The following is a 20,055-nucleotide window of genomic DNA, read 5'->3' as shown; positions in this document are numbered from 1 at the left end:
TACAGAATAAAACCTTTTTCCACCAGTTCAGTCTAAAGGAGAACTGGCTGCAGCACAGAGGAACCATGAATGAAACAGAAGAAAGTAAGTGTGATTGAAAGAGTAGAGAAAAAACTCCAAAACTGGGAAATTGTTTCTCAAGGGCTGCCCATAATGTAATTATTTTTTTTTAACTCCCATGCAACTTCTGAACAGCACCTTACAGCTACAGAAGATTTGACTGTGTAGAGTTAGCTTCCTGCTTTCTACTCTGCAGCGATCTGGTTTTGCTCAGTCTGGTTCTTCCAGCAGCCCTACAGTTGAACTGTATGCTTCCCAAGAGTGTTGGCAGCCCGTCCAGCTGTTAAATATCCATGTTAAACAAAGGATATAAATGAACATCGCTGTCATCATTCCCTCATAAATGACAGAGAGGATGAGATTTCAGTCAAACTCAGTGTAAGCAAGTTATGTTGCACACTGCACATGGAGTCTGAATATTCCTGTCAGTGTTCTTAAAATTTATTTTTCTACCTAGTAATTTAGTGTGCAGTTTGATGTCTCTATCTTTCCATGAGTTATAACCACTCTGAAGAGAGAATCTACCATAGGATGAGCATCTGATTTACTGTCTGTCAGCAGAGGCAGGTTAAGAAAACATTATAAAATCAAATTACTTTTCTTCCCCAAGGCCATATGTTAAGTTTTTTCTTCCTTATCATCTGCATTTCTTCTTCACTACAATACAAAAAAAAAGAAATATTCTTGAGAATAGAGTTCTTAACTGCTTCTGCATGGTCTCTATTAATGAAAGTGCCCTGAAGCCATGAAGATTTGTAGGATAAGCACAGAACTACATACATCTGTCAATAAAAATAATTTAAAACCCAGCACTTTTGGACAAGAAAAGTTTTGTTTTATGCCTGTATGGTAGCAGCTTTATTGCAGTAAGAAGTGCTAGAGTAGAAAGAAATTTAAAGTTTAATTAAGTGCTGAAGTAAGTATGAAATCAAAAGTTCTGGCAATTCTTATTATCAGGTATAATCTTTGAAATATTTATGCAAGTCTGCAGCCCTGTTTCTTCCCTTTTAATTATGTGTCATGGTTTAAACCCAGTCAGCCACACAGTCTCTCTCTCATTCCCCACCTCTTCTTCCCTCCCACTGCTCCCAGAGGGTTGGAGAGTGGAATCAAAAGAATGTAACTCCCACAGGTTGAGGTAAGAACAGTCCAGTAACGAAGGTATAACACAAACCACTACTGCTGCCACTGATAATAATAATGGTAAGGGAAAGAACAAGGGAAGTGAACAGAACTGCTCACCACCTGGTGATACTCATCCCGACCGATACCTCACCCGACCCGAGCTGAGAACTAGCCCTTCTGGATAACTGCCCCAAGAGTATATATAGTGTGCATGATGTGCTGTGGTATGAAATACCTCTTTGGCTAGTTTGGGTCAGGTGTCCTGTCTCTGCTTCCCCCTGGCTTCCCCTCCTCCCTGGCAGATCATGAGACTCAGAAAGTCCTTGGTCAGACTAAACATTTGATCAGGAACTAAAAACGTTGGTGTTATCAGTGCTGTTCCCAGGCTGAAAATCAAAACCACAGTGCCGCACCAGATACTAAGGAGAAAAATGACTGCTACTGCTGAACCCAGGACATTATCCACCCCTTATTCCATACCATTCACATCATGCTCAGATCCCACATTTGCAATATACCATTGCTCTTACATATATATATATATACATACACACACACAGACAGAGAGAGAGATCATTCCTTAGTGCATGAACCAACCTCTGTAAAGCTGCTGAGTCCATTCGGTCCATGATGTCAGGCTCCATCTCTTGTAACAGTCTTTCAGAGCAGGAGAGGCTGTGTGCAGTGTTCACACTTGTGGATAACCTGGGCAATAGTGTCTCTTGCTAAGTCCACCCCTCGATCATCAGTCCATCTGTATGTTGCATCTCTGCCCTGATGGCCTGAAGTGTCATGGGCCCACCTGGCTCAAAATAATTCACCCTCCCCTTCAGCAGTTTCTGCAACTTGTCACTGGGGACTCCATACAGCTGCCTTCCATCTCCGGCGCTTCCAAAGCACTGGGGGGGGGGCCCAGTGGACTAGATACTGGCCCATACTGTCCCACACAACCTGCCACTCATGACTGGCCAGCCTTGGGGAAAACCTCTTGGTCCTCCTATATCGTTGTCTAACCCTAGAGAAACCCCAACCCAGCTCTGCTTAACTTTTGAGATCAGACAAAATGGTCATGGGTAAAACACACTCTGTGTGTGTGCCAACATGGTGATCCCCATCACAACCAGTAAACAGGTCTCAAGCGTATTTAAAGGCCATTCAAAACATTCAGAACTCTAAAACAATGCTGTAAATGGTCGGGGGGGGGGGGTAGTCTGGGAGGGTAAGAGAATGTCTCCTTCACAGGTTGACCACCTGAGAAGGAGAAAAAAGATGAGTAATTGCTAAGCGCTTCTATTATATACCTCCCAAAGTATAAAGGTGGTGACCACACTGGGAACATAAGCCAGATCAGTTTCATGATCAATGATTCTGTTGTATTACAAGTCATTACCGTAAAGTATAATGAGACAAGAAACTTAGACCAAGCCCCCCACCTGATAAACACTAACACAGCAAACACCAGCTGTAAGTTACAACATACTGAAACCCTGAGATCAGAAACAACAACTTTGAGAGGTAATAAATCAGCATTGTGATGAGTGACTATTAATCCGAAGCAATGAATGCTTTTCTCCAATATGATTAGACACACTCCAGTGAGATCTGTCATTATCTCAACCCTTCGGGCCCCATGTTGGGTGCCAAAAAGAACTTTTGTGGTTTAAGTGCAGTCAGTAGCCCACACAGCCAGCCTGCTTGCTTCCCAAGCTTTCTCTCCCCCTGACCCCTCTCCTGGAGGGACAGGGAGGAGAATCAAAAGAATGTTAACTTCCACAGGTTGATAAGAACAGTTTAGTAACTAAGATAGAACAGAAATCACTACTGCTGCCACCAATAATAATAATGAAAAGGGAAAGAAAAAGGGAAGAGACTACAACTGCTCACCACCTGCCGATACCCAGCCCGACCGATACCTCACCAGACCCGAGCAGAGAGCTAGCCCTTCTGGGTAGCTGCCCCCAGTTTATATACTGGGCATGACAAGCTGTGGTATGGAATACCTCTTTGGTTAGTTTGGGTCAGGTGTCCTGTCTCTGCTTCTTCCTGGCTTCCCCTCCTCCCTGGCAGATCATGAGACTCAGAAAGTCCTTGGTCAGACTAAACATTTGATCAGGAACTGAAAACACTGGTGTTATCAGTGCTGTTCCCAGGCCTAAAGTCAAAACCACAGCACTGCCAACTACTAAGAAGGAGAAAAAATTACTGCTACTGCTGAACCCAGGACATTATGGCAGCTGTATTTCAAAGAACTGGATACAGCAAACTCAGCGAAAGGTGTAAACCCAAAATTCTGGCAAGCAGATAGATTGTACATCCTTTTTGTAACAGAAAAAGAGGACTAGATGAGCTGAGCTTCATGTGGACTATTGTACAAGGGCGTTAAGTGAATTGTACACGGGGGTTGTACAAGGGGTTAGGTAAATTGTACAGGGGGTTGTACAAGGGGGTATTGCTTAAGTTACATAGCTTGCTTAACAAATCTATCACTCAGCAAATACCTATCGTGTTTTACCAAGCAGTACCAGAACATAACCTCCTAATAAGGAAAACAGTTACTTAAGTTTCTGCAAAAACCATTTGGACATAGACCAGACTCATCCAGGCTCCTAAAGAGCATGCGTGACGACCAAGGGTGAAAAGCTCAGGCCCGAGGAAGACTTGTTTACTTCATCTGAAGACCCCTGCCCACAACCACCAGGAGGCACTGAGCATGTGCGAAGGACCTTTGGGCTCATTATGATAGGGGATAGGACATAAATATGTATAGGCGTATTGTTTAACCTAATGCATATGTAGTACTTTAGAGGATAAATGTAGAGGAAAACAACACTGAGGTGCGCATGCCTTTGGAGGAGTAATCCTCCGTGAGCCTTCAGCTGAATAAACACATACCTTCTTTACAACTTTAATGAGTTGTGGAGTCTATTCCCATATCAAGCTGATCACAGCATTGCTGCTGGGAATCTCCCTTCCAGAACCTAACCTACTCATGCTCTTCAGTGGAAGTGGTGAACCCAGAGAATTTCTTTAGATCGGTTTCTTTTATATGTGCTGCAAGTGATTCAGGGAAAGAGTTGTCAGAACTAATTGCATTGCTGTTTGGGCAGCCTCTACTGGTGCTAAAGTACACTGGCAATGAAAGTAGTTTAGATGTCTAGCCAGATAAGGTAGCAGGAGCAGTTGAAGACTGGGGAGGTTGAAAATCGGGGAGAGTGATTCTTGTGAAGCCTCTTGTTCCAGGTGGAAGTGGCGGTCCAAAATAATTTGCAGCAGATATGAAATGTATTGAAAGGATGGTGATTTATCTGAACATAAAAGGAAGGGAGAAAATATGGCAACAGCTGGGTTTGGAAAAATGATAGCAGTAGAGGAGGGTGTCCATAACAGATCCTCATGGTGGGTCTCCATTTCCATTTGCTTGCCTCTCTCATTTCCCAGGGTGAGGAGCTGCAGCAGCCAGGCAGCCGAGGCATTGACAGGGTTGCGTCTGCAAGATTCTCCCTGCTGTATTAGATGTCTCTGTCTAATGCTGAATGTGTCTTTCTTCCTTTGTGCAGTTTTCTGCCGTGTGTATATAACAGAACACTCCTATGTCAGTGTGAAAGCTCAAGTATCCACTTCAGCTCTAGACATACTGAAGATTGTAGCAGAAAAGATCCAGTATGTGGAGGAAGAGCTGGTGCTCGTGACAGTCACATTCTCTGGTGGTAAATAACCCCCTTCATCTGATTACTTACCTTTTAGTGCATCACGTAGGGGAGGGGTGACATTTTCTGGTGCAAGGATACAGCTGTTCCTGTGCAGGCCCGCAGCTGGATGACCACGGGAACTGCTTCCCAGAGAGTTGTTTCTATGGCAACAGTTCATTCTTGGGTACCATTGGATACGCCATCTCCTTGCTCGGAAGGGAGTGCAAAGGACTTTCAGTCACCGCAGTATTGCAAGATTTTATTTGTTCCCCACAGATAAATCTCCTACTTTCATATTTAAATTAATTTGGAAGGCGATGAGGCATGGTTTGCTTTAAAAATGCAAAAGGGAATAGCAAATACTGTATGTGTGTCTGTTTACTCATTTACAGCATGGGTAATGAATATTCCTAGCAGAAAGGAGGGAGACATGTATTTGCACAGTTTAGATACCAAGAGCAATCTAAGCAATATTTTGTGAGCAGTTTTGCTTACAACTGGCATTTTTTGCTTATTATTTTAGTGTTTCTCATTGAACAGAAAGGCTTTGTCTTTTTTAAGGAAAACCAGACTGATCGTAGGCTGATACTAAGGACCAGCCAAACCCCCAAGTATTTCCTTTGGGTCTGACAGATCTCAAGCTCTTTGAAAGTGTTTTGGTCATTGTGGTATCTTTTGGCTCTTAGAGTATATAAAGAAAGCTATTTAACTAGGCACATAGAAATGAGAAGCTGAATCTACCAAAAGGGGCTAAGAGTGTAGAATACTTGGCTGTGTTCTCAGATAACGTTGGTGTCAATCCCCTGGGGCAAAAGATGCATCTTTGCTACTTCTTAGTCAGTCTAGTTAAATTAACTATACACAAATGTTGGCTTGTACTGTGTATTTATTTGATTCAGAAGTGGAAGGTCACATTTTTCTCCCCCACGCTGAGCTCAATTAAATAACCTTTTTTTTTTTTACAGGGCACTGGTGTGGGTGGCTGGAAAATGGTGCCCTGCTCTGGCTGTAGGAAGGCTGGGCACGGGGCAGTCACAGAAGAGCATTACATGTAGATGTCCTGGCCAGCTGAGCAATATCATTTACAGACATACCCATTTTACCTTTGTGTGTGCCCATTCCAGTGCATTTTACAGCACTGCAAAATCACTGGGTTGCTGTTGTTTTTCAGGTCTTGTGCTCGTGTTCAAGGGCAGATCAAGTTTTGCTGATAGCAATAAATCTGGTGGTAACTGCCTACTTAGCTAAAGAAAACCAACAATTCATAAATAATGAAACACACTATTATCTTTAGACCACACTGATTCCCAAGAAAGCTACAGAAGTGGTTGCCATGTGACTGTTCAATAAGAAATAATTATTAAAATAGAGGTACAATAGGACTGTCATTTGTTCATGACCACTGTAACCCTTAAAATGTTAGTCATGTTGCCTGAATTAATTTGAGATAACACAGTTTTGATATCTTTGTTCTTAGCATTGTCAGTCCTGTACAGCAAGTGTTAATAGATGAGTCTGCCATGCTTTTCCCTTTTTTCCTTGGTATTTTTGTGGTGTATGCATGACTCAGAACTGTCATCTGCCATCCACTTGGAGGGCAGCAGTGTGAGCACTGGAGAATGTATTTTTATTGTACTCCTGAAATGAACAAGCGAGCTCTTTTCGTTCAAAATTACCTTGAAAAAGCATACTGGTAGCTCAGCATAAATGTATGTGGTGTCAGTATGAACATGGATAAGAGGCAAAACAGGCTGAAATGATGTTTGGCTCTCAGAGTCTTCTTGGTCCTACTCCTCTGTCATGGGCAATGTGAAGTCCAAGGTAGCTGTCAACATGATTGTAGTGATTTTGGGTCTCCATAATACAGTCAGTGCAATCAAGCCTCATGTGTCAGTTCTTGGAGCCTGCAGGAAGAGGCAGTTTTCCTAGGGCAGATTTTAGCTGTGTTCTGCTTTACTTTTTTGCTTTTTCCTAACACCTTTCTCTGGTGCATCCAAGATTGCCCAGAACTGAACCACTACTCTGCAGTGGAGGAGTCTGTTCTCTTTGCTACCAATTTGATATGTCCTGCTCTTTTACTCAGGTATTTCCTAACTGAATTACTCTATGCCTAGAGGAACTTTTGTAAATACTGTACTATAAAGGACTCTTCAGCCCTGCTCTGTGGGGTTAGTTTCATGGTGCTAAGATCATTTAAACTTCTTTTCCCATCAAATGACTGTAGCCACGTCTCCATTCCTGCTCTTGTCTGCTAATGATACACAACAACTCAGTCTCTGGGGGCCGAAACAGTTTGTTCCAACAAAAGTCTCTACATGTACAGTAGCTACACTGGGTTGAAATTAAATGTTCTGTAATGTATAGGAGGTTAGAATGTATGGTTCAAGGGTTTCTTTCTGTTCTATCTGATGTGAAGTACACTTTGAAAGCAGATGCTGGAAGGTTTTGCACTCTAGTCCAGCATCAGAGACATCTTTCCTTTATTGTGCCTGAAACAGTGTGGAGATGATGGTCCCCAGAGGGAGTGGATCTGATGTGTAGTTACATTTTAAGAACTTGAGGTGTCTGCACAAAAGCATTTGTAATGTTTTTCTCATATTTATGTACACCTTTTACACCTTGTCTGTAGCTTTTGTGTTTTGTTTTCTGTTTTTACAGAAAAACATGAGCTACAGCCAAATGACTTGGCAATCTCAAAATCTTTGGAGTCATCCAGTCGTATGTTTGTTTACCGGAAAGATCTGACTGATTCTTTGGTAAGAATCTGTATTGGTTACCTCCCAGTTTTTATTTGTCTAACTCAAGAGGGCTTTTTCAATGCAGAATTTATTTTTTGCTTCCTTAATAAAGCTTAGTGAGCTGCTCTATAAAAAGTATCATGAATTAACGTCACTTATTTGGTTGAACAGTAATGGAATTTGTTTACCAATTTCATGTAGATCAAAGGTTCTGTACAGCTTAAATCTTTCAATCTACATCAGCCTGGAAAAGCTGACTTGTGCTTGTACAGAAATGGATGGGATGAGGATTATTCAGGGCCTGTGTGACTGTTTTTTTCTTTCTTTACTTCCTCCCCACCCCCCCCCCCCAACTCTCCCTTGTGCCTTTGTAACACTTAAAGTGGCCAGTACATAATCATACAAGGTCATGGACAAACTCCATGGAATTGCTATTTGTAAATATGGTTGTTGTGTGAGTTCTACCAAAATTACTGGACATCAGTGCAACCCCAGTGCTGTGGCAGCCACATGGGCAGTCTGTAGATGGCATGTATCACTGGTGGTATGTCCTCTTCCCTTCCTTCTGTCTATCTTGTCTTCCCATCCTCCCTCTTGTGCTGGGAAGGAGAGCAGATTGAAGGGAGCAGGTCTCTCTCATTCTCTCTGTCCTCAGAAACCAGGATTGCATATTCTCTCTGACCATGATTTCCCAAAACCTCAGTGAGGCAGGAGCAGTCAGGCACTCAAACAATTACTCTTTCAATAGTTTTCTGCTAGTTATGCAGATGTTCCAAGGAAAGTGCAGGGATGGTATTGCATCTGACTTCTGTGTTGTCAGTACCACTAAGATTATCTGCATTTATCCTAGGGATGAGAAATGTCTATTTACATTTTGTTGGATCAGTGTGTGCTGAAGACCTGACATGCTGCTATCATTGTAATCTGTCATCCCCATTATCTCTGGCGTTCTAGCCACCTCCAAAAATGAGGATATCAAGGGAAGGTTTCCAGCACAGATGGGTGACAGACAATTTAGTTTCATTAGTTGCATAATAAATTTCACAAAACTTGTTGTTGCTATGTCAGACATATAGCATCAAAGTAATGGCTTAACTGGTAAGAGTATTCTTTTATTGTGGCAGATGGCTCATGTGCCAAGTTTTAGCCTAACAAGGTAAAAAAAAAAAAAAAAGAGAAATGCAAGCTTTTGTAAATCCAAGAAAATAAAGGAAATGTCAAATGATCCTTAACACCAGCAGTGCAAGTGCATTTCAGAGTAATATGCTAAGTAGCTTTAATGAATCTGGACCCACAGTACTTTACTGTTTGGTGATTCTATTTGGAGTAGATTAATCATAAAATGTATGTATTTATGTTATTAGTAAAGGTGGATTGGCGGGCAAGTTATGTGTATTTATTCTAAATATAGTGTGTTTGCAGAATGATTCCTTTATCTTACAATACAAAAATTTCCTGGTGTCTTAATTCAGATTTTGTTTTCTGAACATTTTGGGGATTTGATTTTCATTATGCTGTCTGCTTGGTCAGTGTTTTATATTCATGGTTTAGAGATTGAGGGAGAAGGCCTAATCCAGTAGCAAATCATTGATCCTACTGACCCATTTTCTGTTTCAAGCTATTTATTAAATAGGCTATAATTCTTGATTTTGATTAGTTTGGGGAAAATCCCTCAGAGTGCACTTAGAGAAGATTACTTACTCAGCTTTGTTTTGTAGCTTGGTCCTGTAGCTCTTTCATTGTAGAACTTGCTAAGGATTCTTTGCTCTTGATTTAGCACCCATTTGGTGAAAATGAGGAATTGCAGCAAAGGTCTGTAAGAATTTTGGGAATCAACACCTGGAATCTTGCCTTAGAACTAACAAACTTTGACTGGAGCCTCTTCAATGCAGTTCATGAGGTAAGAAATGCCTCCAGGTATATTACTGTCATGCAGCATTGTGGTGCATTTTGGAGCACTGGTATTCCTTGATGTTCAGTTCACCATCATGACAGAATGGTTTGGCAGCTCTCAGTAGTGGTGGTATTGAGTCAGGTCGAAGAGATGTGTTGCAATCCATGACACTGAAAAGAAAAAAACTGAAAAGTTTGTAACTTCCCTGTACTGGGGCATCTCTTATGTTCCCTGTGTATCTGGTGGGTCTTATTGAGACTTGCCTAAAAAGAGTAGAAGAGCATGGTTGTTCTCTAAAACTGGCCTGTATGAATATGTTGTATACACCAATTGTATTTTGCACTGGATAATGTTCCATTAAATATAGGACTCCACAAATAGGTGTACTTGATATCACTTTACCCACCAAAAAAAAATTAAAAAATAACCATTTCAGTAATTTAGATGGTGATGTTATTATTCTTGTTAGGCTTCAGTGAGATAAAAAATACTGGGTAGGCTTTATAAAATGGGATAATGGCCCCCTTTATTGCCCACTGGGTTGTTTCGATGACTTTTATAGGTTCTAGTGTGAGCTGCTGAGTAAAATACACAGTTAACAGCACAAAATGTCGCTTAAAAATACCATTCACTGAAAAGTATGTTGGCTTTCTGAGAAAATGAAGGGGAAATTCCCTTGCTTCTCATCATATGCTTTCCTTGATCGCCATTTATACCCAAGTCTTGTTTCAAAAGTACAGTTCTAAATAACTTGTAATTAATTTACATTTAATTCTTTTTTATACCCATAATAATGTTGTCAATGTCTTCCAGCAAGAGCTGATATACTTCACATTCAGCAGACAGGGCAGTACTGAAAACACTGAGAATCTCAGTCTTCTGCTTCAAAGATGCAACGAGGTCCAGCTTTGGGTTGCCACTGAGATACTCCTCTGCAGCCAGCTTTGCAAACGTGTACAGCTAGTCAAAAAGTTCATCAAGATTGCTGCCCAGTAAGTTACTAACATTTTACTAACATTGCAAAGCAACAAAAATCCTTGAATTCACATCCTTTGTTTGGTGGGAGTAGCTGCAAAAGCAAAGAAAGCAAACTAATTTGTCACCTTGTGTTTTAATAGTGTTGTAAGCACACCTAGATAAAAGAGTCCATAAATAACAACAAATACTGGCCAAAACTAGACATGGCAGAATATATGCTGCTCAGATCTTCCCCAGCAACTTAGCCACTGTATCTGCAGGATCAACTGCAAAATCCCTAGTGGTGCAGATATCTTTTTTCTTAGCAGAGATAACCTGAGGACCATGTGTCCTGGGTTTAGCAGTAGCAGTCATTTTTCTCTTTCTTGGTAGCTGGTGCAGTGCTGTGTTTTGACTTTTGGCCTGGGAACAGAGCTGATAACAATGATGTTTTGGTTTGGCCAAGGACTTTGTGAGGCTCATGCTCTGCCAGGGAGGAGGGGAAGCCGGGAGGAAGCAGAGACAGGACACCTGACCCAAACTGACCAAAGAGGTATTCCATACCAGAGCACGTCATGCCCAGGATGTAAGGGAGAGTTACCCGGAAGGGCTAGGAGACTGCAGGGTTGGAGGAGATATCGATCGGTGCTTGGTCGGGGGGGGGGGAAGTTATCGGCCAGCTGGTGGTGGTGGTGTATTCTCTTCCCTTGTTATTTCCTTTATCATTATTATAATTGGTGGTAGCAGTAGTGATTTATGTTATACCTTAGTTACTAAACTGTTCTTATCTCAACCCATGGGAGTTGCATTCTTTTCAGTTCTCCTCTCTGTCCCTCCGGGAGTGGGGGGAAGGCAAGGGGGGGGGGGGGGGAAATAAGTGAAAAAAGCTGTCTGGCTGGGTTTAAACTTCCAAAACTATTTGAGCAGCAGCACTGTTATTCATCAAAGACTACATGGAAACCAAAAATATTCTGTTAGAGGAAACTAGTTACAATAAGCTGTTGCCCTGTGCGGTTTTCTCTGGACTACTCATTAATTTATTGGAGATGAGGGTCTTTATTAATTAAGTTTGATAGTATATTCTTGTGCTGCTACTAAATAGTGTTGGCATTTCTTCTATGCCTTGGAACAGAATGAAAATATATACTATACACAGAGAGTTCTCTGTAATCACTCTTATTTTAGTAACCAGGGAAATGGAGCAGTTTAAATATGTGCAACCATTCTTGCCTCTCTTTCCACTTGTAAGTCTTCTGCAATATTTGGATGTGCATGTTCATGGAAAATGTGTAATTTGTTCCCTTCATCGACTGGATTGATTTAATTTGCAAGGCAGTTATGTACAAAAGACTGTTCTCTGCTGAAGCAGTGCCTTTGGTGAAATTAATTCTTCTAATCTAATCTAGTGTAACTCATAAATGTGATTTGATTTAGTTTGCAAGTTGTATGGTATCCATATGGTTCATTTTCTGCCTTATCAATGGACAAGTTTGGTCAAATTATGTCAACATTGATTGCTTCTGTGTGTCTTGCTTGCACCACAGTAGCATTAATTTGCATTCCAGAAAAGTTTCATGTCTGTTCCACATGAATAGAGGTATATTCGTTACCAGACTAAAATGTTGCTTTGTTTGCATCCCATCTCTGTTAAGTGAAAAGCCAAAGCTATGGATACTAAATACAGTTGTCAATAAACAGCAGACTGGCTTTCCCAGTGCATTGCATCACTGTAGCCTATAGATGATGAAATAATGGATATACAAATAAGTGCGTATGTGGTTTGCTTGGGATCTTTTTGTAATCAGAAAAGCAGCTTTCTAAAAGAAGACATTATCATATCAACTCTGGAAGAGCTGATAAAAGAGGAACGATTAGAGTAGAAGGACAGTGTGCTTAGCACAGGACTCTCATCATGAGGCACAAGCTAAGAAGCCTTGCTACTTTGGTTTTGACTAAGGCAGAGATAGGGAGCTGTGAGCAGCTCTGGCTGCTTCCTGTTCTCTGCTCCCAGATTTGGCAAGGAATCATTTTCTATGACTCTCAGCTTGTCAGGAAAACACCAGGACTAACACCTCATGCTGAATGTTTGTGTACTTTACTGCTGAAGAATATGTGAAGAAGATGAAGGCTTTTGCACAAGTGTGTCAGTACATAAAAGGGAGATGGAGTTTATGAAACACAGATGCATACTCTATCGGTGATGAGCTAGTCTAAAATAGAAAACAAGTGATTTAATAAAGAAAATTAATCAGCATGTTGTTAGAAATTAACATTTTGAGGAGTTACAGAAACAGGTCATGAAGGATTAGAATAAATAGACTATAACAGCAGCCTTCTTGCTTGCCAAGCAGTGGCTGACTTGAAAAGATGTGCTTTCTCTCTACAGTTCTTTGTGTGAAATGGGCCCACCTAACAAACAGTTTATTTGAGCTGTGTTGGACACCCTTTTTGTTTCAAAATGAATTATATTTGGGAGCTGTCTGACTTGAATGATAGAAGGAGTCTGAGCAACAATGTTATGATTAACTTTTAAGACAGCTGAAGTGAGGTGAGAAATAGAGTCTCAAGATAGTATACAGCAATGAATGCAATCATTATAGAACTTGTAAGAAGTGCTGGAAAATTTCCAGACTAATGCCTTGGTATGTGCTTTTCTCTGATAAATCCCAGTGAAGGTAGTGGATTCATTTGTATGTAAAATTATGTTCAAAGAGGATTCTCACTCACACACACATGCACACATATGTTTATTGTGGTCTTCAAGAATCTGCAAGAGAAAGGGGAACCTTGTTTGAAAAGGACTCAATATTTCAGGATTTCAAATATCCTAATTATCAAGAAATAAGCAGGGTCTGATTGTATATAGTAAAATGTCAAAGCATAGAGGTATCAAGCAAATTCTGTAGGGACCTGTATTGGGACCAGTGCTAACTGCAACTGATTTATAGGGATATGTAAATTGAACATTAATCAAATTTTTAGACAATAGAAGTGATGAGGGATTGCAAATGCTGTGGACAGTAGGAAAAAAAAAGAATGATCTGAGGAGTCTAGTGGCACATGCAAACAACAGTAGAATGAGATTTAATTTAGATAGATGCAAAGTAATTCAGCTAGGGAAAGCTAATACTGAGCTGAAGAAATAAATGCACGATGGTAAAGAACAGTACTGTGGCAGAGGTCCTTGGGTGATAATAGATGACAAATTAAAGGCAAGGACAAAGTGTGATGCTGATCCAAATCAATAATTTGCTATTTGTTTTACACTTACACAGAAGAAAGGTGTGAGAACTTAAAGCCAAACCAGTAATTAGTTTTCTCCTTCTCTCCCCACTGTCTCACTACAGCTTGGTAAGAAGGAAATACATGGAAGAAAAGTTAAAACAAATTACAAGAATTCAATGAAAGATAATAACAATATGGAAAAGTAGATTGCAGGCCATGACCACAGAGAGAATTGAAGGAACTGATGATGTGCAATTTACGGAGAAGATGAAAAAGGGGATGAAAATATTTATAATACAACAGAATACAGGTCAATTATTCTGTATGGTAAAGGACAGCTGAGAGTAACTTGAACATTGAAAAGGGAAAATTACTTTTGACAGCAAAGGGAAAAAAAACCCTGCCAACAACAGGGTTGACGAGACAGTAGAACATTTGCTAAAAAACTTCTTAAAGACCCCATCGCCTAGACTGCAGGTGTTCATGAGAGGACATTTAATGAGTTCATTATGTGGAAGATGATTGTATGTTAGTGCTGAGGGTTGAAATGAGACTCAGTAACCTAGGATACCTGTGCTTTCCATTTATCTCTAATTCTGAGTACAAAAAATGAGAATACAACATTCATATTTTTATTCCACAGCTGTAAAGCCCAAAGAAATCTGAATTCATTCTTCGCTATTGTTATGGGTCTCAATACTGCATCTGTCAGCCGGCTGTCTCAGACCTGGGAGGTAAGATGCATCTTTGTATCTTTTAAACCCTGTCAAAACCATTTCGCACAAAGGTTGTATACTGGTGAAATACCCTTTATGTCTAATTATTGGGGTTTTTCATGCTGAAATCAAACATGAAATGAGTGTTAGCTGAGAAACTTCTTTGTGACCTGAAACTTCAGATACACAGTTATTCAAATAGAGCTGTCCTTCCAGAGCTTTTAAGTAAGAGCAAAGCAAGATCTTACCCTCTGAAAGATGAAATAAAAATCCTAGCATTTTGCGTAGGTGTCAGAACAGAAAGTCTCATAAAGGTGGCTCCAAAAAAAGCAATCATGGAATAATTTAATTTTAAACCTAAACCAACCAACCAACCAAATCCCAGAAAATAGAAATAAACCCTCTTTAATTCTCCTTTATCAGCATTTTTGCAGCTGCTCATCTTGACAGCAAAGTTAGGAAATGGGCCATGAATAAGGAGCATAGTGGAGCACAGACATTATCTGCTAAAGAGGATGCTGGTGCCTAGACAGAGTGTGGGATATTTAGAGGAGGGTCCCACTGGGATCTGTGCTTATATTGTGGATTAAATTTTTTTCTATCCACATAAATTATTGAGTGTTAGTGTCTGCAATCTTGCTATATCTGCTGATGAACTGAAAATTAGGGAAGGAACAATTAAGTGTGATGGGGTGAAGCCCTATCCCTCCCCCACATCCCTAACACCACAAGTGGGCAGTACTCAAAAAATACTAATCTGTAATGCAAAATGACAGAGAATGGCTATGATCTCTTGCCTTGGAGATATTCATAAACACCAACAGCTGAAGACAAATGGCCATCAGAGACTTACAAACCTGCCTACCACTGTCTAGGCAAAGCCTTCCCCCTTAACTGAAATCATGCATATGGAAACATTCCTGTGTAAGTCAGTGGCTTTGGCACACAGAGCAACAAGGGCAGTGTCTGCTTCTGCAGAGAGGATTTTACAGGGACTTAGACAGGCAAGGAAGAGCGAACTTTAAATAACAGGTGAAGCAAAAATGTTAGAGAAAATACACACCTGAGGACAATGAATGATACAGAAACCCTTTGTCTTTTCTATTTCAAAAATGCCTCTCTAGGGGACATCTGCCCTTGCCTGCTCTTACAGGTTGCCTTCATCCCATTTCTCTGGGCTTTGGTAGGAGAGTGGAAGGTTTTAAGTAGTGTCAAAGGCACCTAGTGGCAATGGTGTAGATCTGTCCCACAGAGAAACATGTAGAACCCTGCTGTGTGATGAGACCTCTGGAGATCATGTGCTGCTGGTGGAGTTCTCTCAGGAAGAGTAGAATAAATTTCTTGTCAGAACAATGACTGCATATGCATATGTATTGTTTAAAGTATGTCATGGTTCTATGTGTAAAATAGTTATGAAGACACATGCATTTAAAAAAAACCCAAAACTTTATTATACTGGAAGTTTCAAAAGAAGAAGGTGATTTGCATTAGTAATGTGACTTCTAGGAAGTAGAGCAATGTTTATAAATTAATTATAATTACTTACACTTGTAAATGAAACAACCTAAATTTAAGCAACCATTTAGACAGTAAACTATATTGGCTCTGCACCTGAATTCTTAAACAAGTAGTATTCTCCCAAACTCCCTCTTCTACCTTTTTTTTTTCCTGTGATATTTTGCAGTTGCAGTTCCATGTTGCAGTTTTGCAATTGCAGTTCCATGTTCTGTTATTTTAGCATTTTAATCATACAGCACATACATTTAATCTTTATTGTTCTAAAACTCTTTTCTCTTAGTGTCACCTGTGGCTGTCGGAGTCTAAGTACAGACAAGATAGGATTTGTAGTAAGGGGATATCTTTTACTAGACTAACTAGTATGGTTGAAAAAAAATAGGCTTGAAGGGTCCACACACACTACCTCAAATCTGAAATAATAGCAGCAAAATTCAAGTTGGAGAAGAACAATTCCTTTGAGTACAATGAAGTGAATTCATTAAAACATCTTAGAAATAAAGGAAGCGGATGCTTGTGGGGTAGAGCAGGTAAGGCAAGAAGGTAGATTGTGTCCGAGCTCTCTTGGAATCCCTGTAGGATGAGATATCGAAGATGGATTAGTCATTTGTTAAGGAAATATCTCTGGTACAAGCATATGCCAGCACTAGCACTGGTCAGCACTGGGGGTGGTGCATCAGACAGCACCAAGCGTGATGGCTATTAATTTCTAGAACCCTTGTTTTAAGGGAGGATTGATAACAATAAATAATTTAACCTGGATGTGATCACAATACCTGAATTCTCAGACTGTGTTACTGCTTCTGTCTTGATATGGTTATTAAGGTAAACACAGCAGACATAGAAGCTAAGGAAGAAAATTAAAACAGCTGCTAACAAGCAGTTTCCGAGAGAGAAAGATGCAGATCCCTGAGGTGAGGCTGTAGGCTCCAGAGCCTCATTAGCATTGAACATAACATGGTCAGTAATTAGAGCTCTTGGAACTGAGGAGCAGAGGTTAACTGCCTGTTGGTACTTTCAGCAGGCACTTCAACCACGGCAGTCTCATGGCTTAAAAATACATCAGCATTTTTCTGCCTAAATCAACTTTCCTTTTTTTCTTCTCTCTTTTCCCCACTTCAGAAAATTCCTGGGAAGTTCAAGAAACTTTTCACTGAGCTTGAAAGTTTGACAGTAAGTACAGTGTTGGGAGCAGAACAACATTGCTTGCCTTTACCTGTCTTCCTTCTGCCAAATTTATTTGGAGGCTACCTGCTGTCTGGAGCTTGTCACATCAGATCTGTGATTTGCCGAAGGCCATGCAGCTCTCCAGAGCTCAGAGGTGGTCTCCAATCACACAAAAAGAAAGAAGCTGTATTCCTGACAGCTGGAATAAGGGCAGAGAGGCAAATGTACATTGGATCCCCAGCATCAATTTGGAAGCTGTTCTTTTACTCTGGTGGTTAATTAGCATTTATCTGAAACAACATGCTGCGGATCAGGAGAAACGGAGAACAGCTGACCTTGGAAAAAAAATTCAAAATCCAAGGCTAAGGGTCGTTGTCAGCATTATCAAAGCTGAATAAACAAGTGTTTCCTCTGGCTGTCATGAAAGTGGATGCCTGGTGAGATCGCTGCCTGGTGCGGGGAACATGAGACCTAGCCTTCCAATGGCTGTCCATGCTTCTGTGCTTAAGAATCTTTTATAAATTAATGTGTTTTCAAGATTGTGTGTGAGCTTGTGTACAAAAATGTTTGTTTATATGGGAAATGGAGATGCCTTTTTGAATTACTTACACAACATCACTGAAACATACTCTCTTACTTTCTTTTAAAATCTCTAATACGCTCCACTGATCCGAGATCAGTTTTTGTTGCGATTTTCTTGTTGTTGTTTGGTGATGTTTGTTGTTGGTTTTGTCTTTTTTCAAAGATAAAATTGATCAGCAATACTTTCAGAGGTACATTTTGTGCTAGATAGTAAGCACAAGAGGTTTTGCTCACAGGAATTTGTGGGGAAATTACAGAGCAGTGCAAGTGAGTCTAGTCTGCAGCTTACTCCCATTTTAGCACTGCTTCATCTTGAGGAATGTAATTGTTTTTGTTCCTTTCACTGTTTATGTTTCCTGTTCAGTTTAGTAAGTCACCTATCTAGTCACTTTATCTACCTCGTTTCCAGAGAAACCTTCTGTATCTAAAACATGTTCGGATTATAAGCCCTTAATGGATTTAGAATTGCTGTTTTTATAGCATATTGATTTTTCTCTCTATTACCCAAATGGTTTTGCAGGACCCTTCTTTGAATCACAAAGCTTATAGAGATGCATTCAAGAAAATGAAATCACCGAAAATCCCCTTCATGCCCTTACTTCTGAAAGGTAATGTTAAAGCTCAGCTGCTCTTATTTGTTGTGGTTAATTAAAATAAGCACAAGGTAATCTTTCCTTCAGGTGGCTTTATGATAATCATGTGGCACATGTAGTGGTATCTGCAAGGTAGCACTTGGTTTGGATAATAAACATCTGCCTTTTACTAATACAGGGGGAAGATGGCAATTTTCAAACAGTTTTTCAGTATCCTCCTGTGAGTTGCAGATAGAGCAGTGTGCCACTGCTTTGGCCACGTCCCCTTCAGAGGAGGAATACCTGAATGGGGCTGCCCATGAATCAGTCATGATGCTGTCCTGTGATGCTTGCTCTGCCTCAACAGGTTGAACCTACCCTGTGTCACCCTGAAGGCAGAACCTGTCCTGTCTTTCTGCCCTGAGAGAAAGAGTTTTTTGAGTCTTTTATAGGTCTGAAAGAGATAAATAAAATCTTACTATTTAAAAAAATATTTTTTTACAAAATTATTAAAATAAAACACAGCTATGTGTTTAATGCAGTGAGCTGGGCAGCTTGTTAAATGGCAGGCATTTCAAATATTCTGCTGTCTTGGAATCATGCGTTATTAATTCCTTTGTCTTTGAACATGGCAAATCTATTTGATTATTCCTGTGTTCCAAAAGTGTTCTCTTTAGGCTGTTTATTCCAGCCTGCTGCTGCTGCTATGAGTTTTAAATGTTTGAAGACAGTTCTCCAGATCAGTTGGTGACAGCTGAGGAGCCATCAGGCACTTCCCCTCTTTGCACATGTCAAAGGAGTTTGCATTAATTCAGATGGATGCAATTATCAAAGCTTAAAAATCAGTATTTTTTAAGTGTCGTCTTGCCTGCAAACAAAAGGCAGCAAACATAAACAAGTAACTTGTAGCAATGATGTTTGCACAGCAGTACAATGTGATGTGTAAAAACATGCACGTAAGCAGCATTTATGTCTCTTAAAATGTATTGGAAATAACAAGGAGACTTTGCAAATTATTACAGTAATTTTCTTCAGTACTGTCCTGGGTTCAGCAGTAGCAGTCATTTTTTCTCCTTCTTAGTAGCTGGTGCAGCACTGTGTTTTTCTCAACCCGTCGGAGTAACGTTCTTTCAATTCTCCTGGTCCATCGTGAAGTGGAGTGGGGAGGAAGGGAAGGAGTGAACGAACGGCTGCATGGGTCTGAGTTACTTAAACCATGACAGTTCTTTTTGTTGCCCAACGTGGGGCACAAATGGTTGAGATAAGAACAGTCCAGTAACTAAAGTATAACACAGACCACTACTGCTGCTACCAATAATAATAATAACGATAAGGGAAAGAACAAGGGAAGAGAGTACAACCGTTCACTACCTGCTGATACCCAGCTCGACCGATACCTTGCCTGACCCAGCAGTGCACTAGCCCTTCTGGATAACTCTCAGTTTACATCCTGGGCATGACATGCTGTGGTATGGAATACCTCTTTGGTTAGTTTGGGTCAGGTGCCCTGTCTCTGCTTCCTCCTGGCTTCCCCTCCTCCCTGGCAGAGCATGAGACTCAGAAAGTCCTTGGTCAGACTAAATATTTGAGCACTAACTGAAAACATTGGTGTTATCAGTGCTGTTCCCAGGCCTAAAGTCAAAAACCACAGCACTGCACCAGCTACTAAGAAGATGAAAAAATGACTGCTACTGCTGAACCCAGGACAAGCACAGTGATCCATAAGGAGATATTGCCAAGATTGGTAGTTCTCAAAGTATCACATAGTACCTAGGACTTTATTCCATGTCAAGCATGTTTGCATTATCGTTATTT

General features: G+C 40.5%; 1 protein-coding gene across 1 annotated transcript in view; it reads left to right on the top strand.

Annotated features, from left to right (window-relative positions):
* RAPGEF5 (Rap guanine nucleotide exchange factor 5) overlaps nt 1–20,055 on the top strand; it is a 160,583-nt gene that overhangs the window by 129,095 nt on the left and 11,433 nt on the right. Inside the window, exons 16-23 of the mRNA XM_061347737.1 lie at nt 6–84; nt 4,743–4,892; nt 7,533–7,630; nt 9,390–9,512; nt 10,320–10,498; nt 14,332–14,422; nt 17,042–17,092; nt 18,189–18,276. Coding sequence (XP_061203721.1) covers nt 6–84; nt 4,743–4,892; nt 7,533–7,630; nt 9,390–9,512; nt 10,320–10,498; nt 14,332–14,422; nt 17,042–17,092; nt 18,189–18,276 — 859 coding nt within the window. The remainder of the gene's footprint in view (nt 1–5; nt 85–4,742; nt 4,893–7,532; nt 7,631–9,389; nt 9,513–10,319; nt 10,499–14,331; nt 14,423–17,041; nt 17,093–18,188; nt 18,277–20,055) is intronic.

This window comes from Neopsephotus bourkii, unplaced genomic scaffold (assembly GCF_033783945.1).
Source record: "Neopsephotus bourkii isolate Nb327-2 ecotype Australia unplaced genomic scaffold, CSIRO-AGI_Nbou_v1 NB_323, whole genome shotgun sequence".
Classification (NCBI taxonomy): Eukaryota; Metazoa; Chordata; class Aves; order Psittaciformes; family Psittacidae; genus Neopsephotus; species Neopsephotus bourkii.
This window is presented reverse-complemented; position numbering and strand designations above follow the sequence as displayed.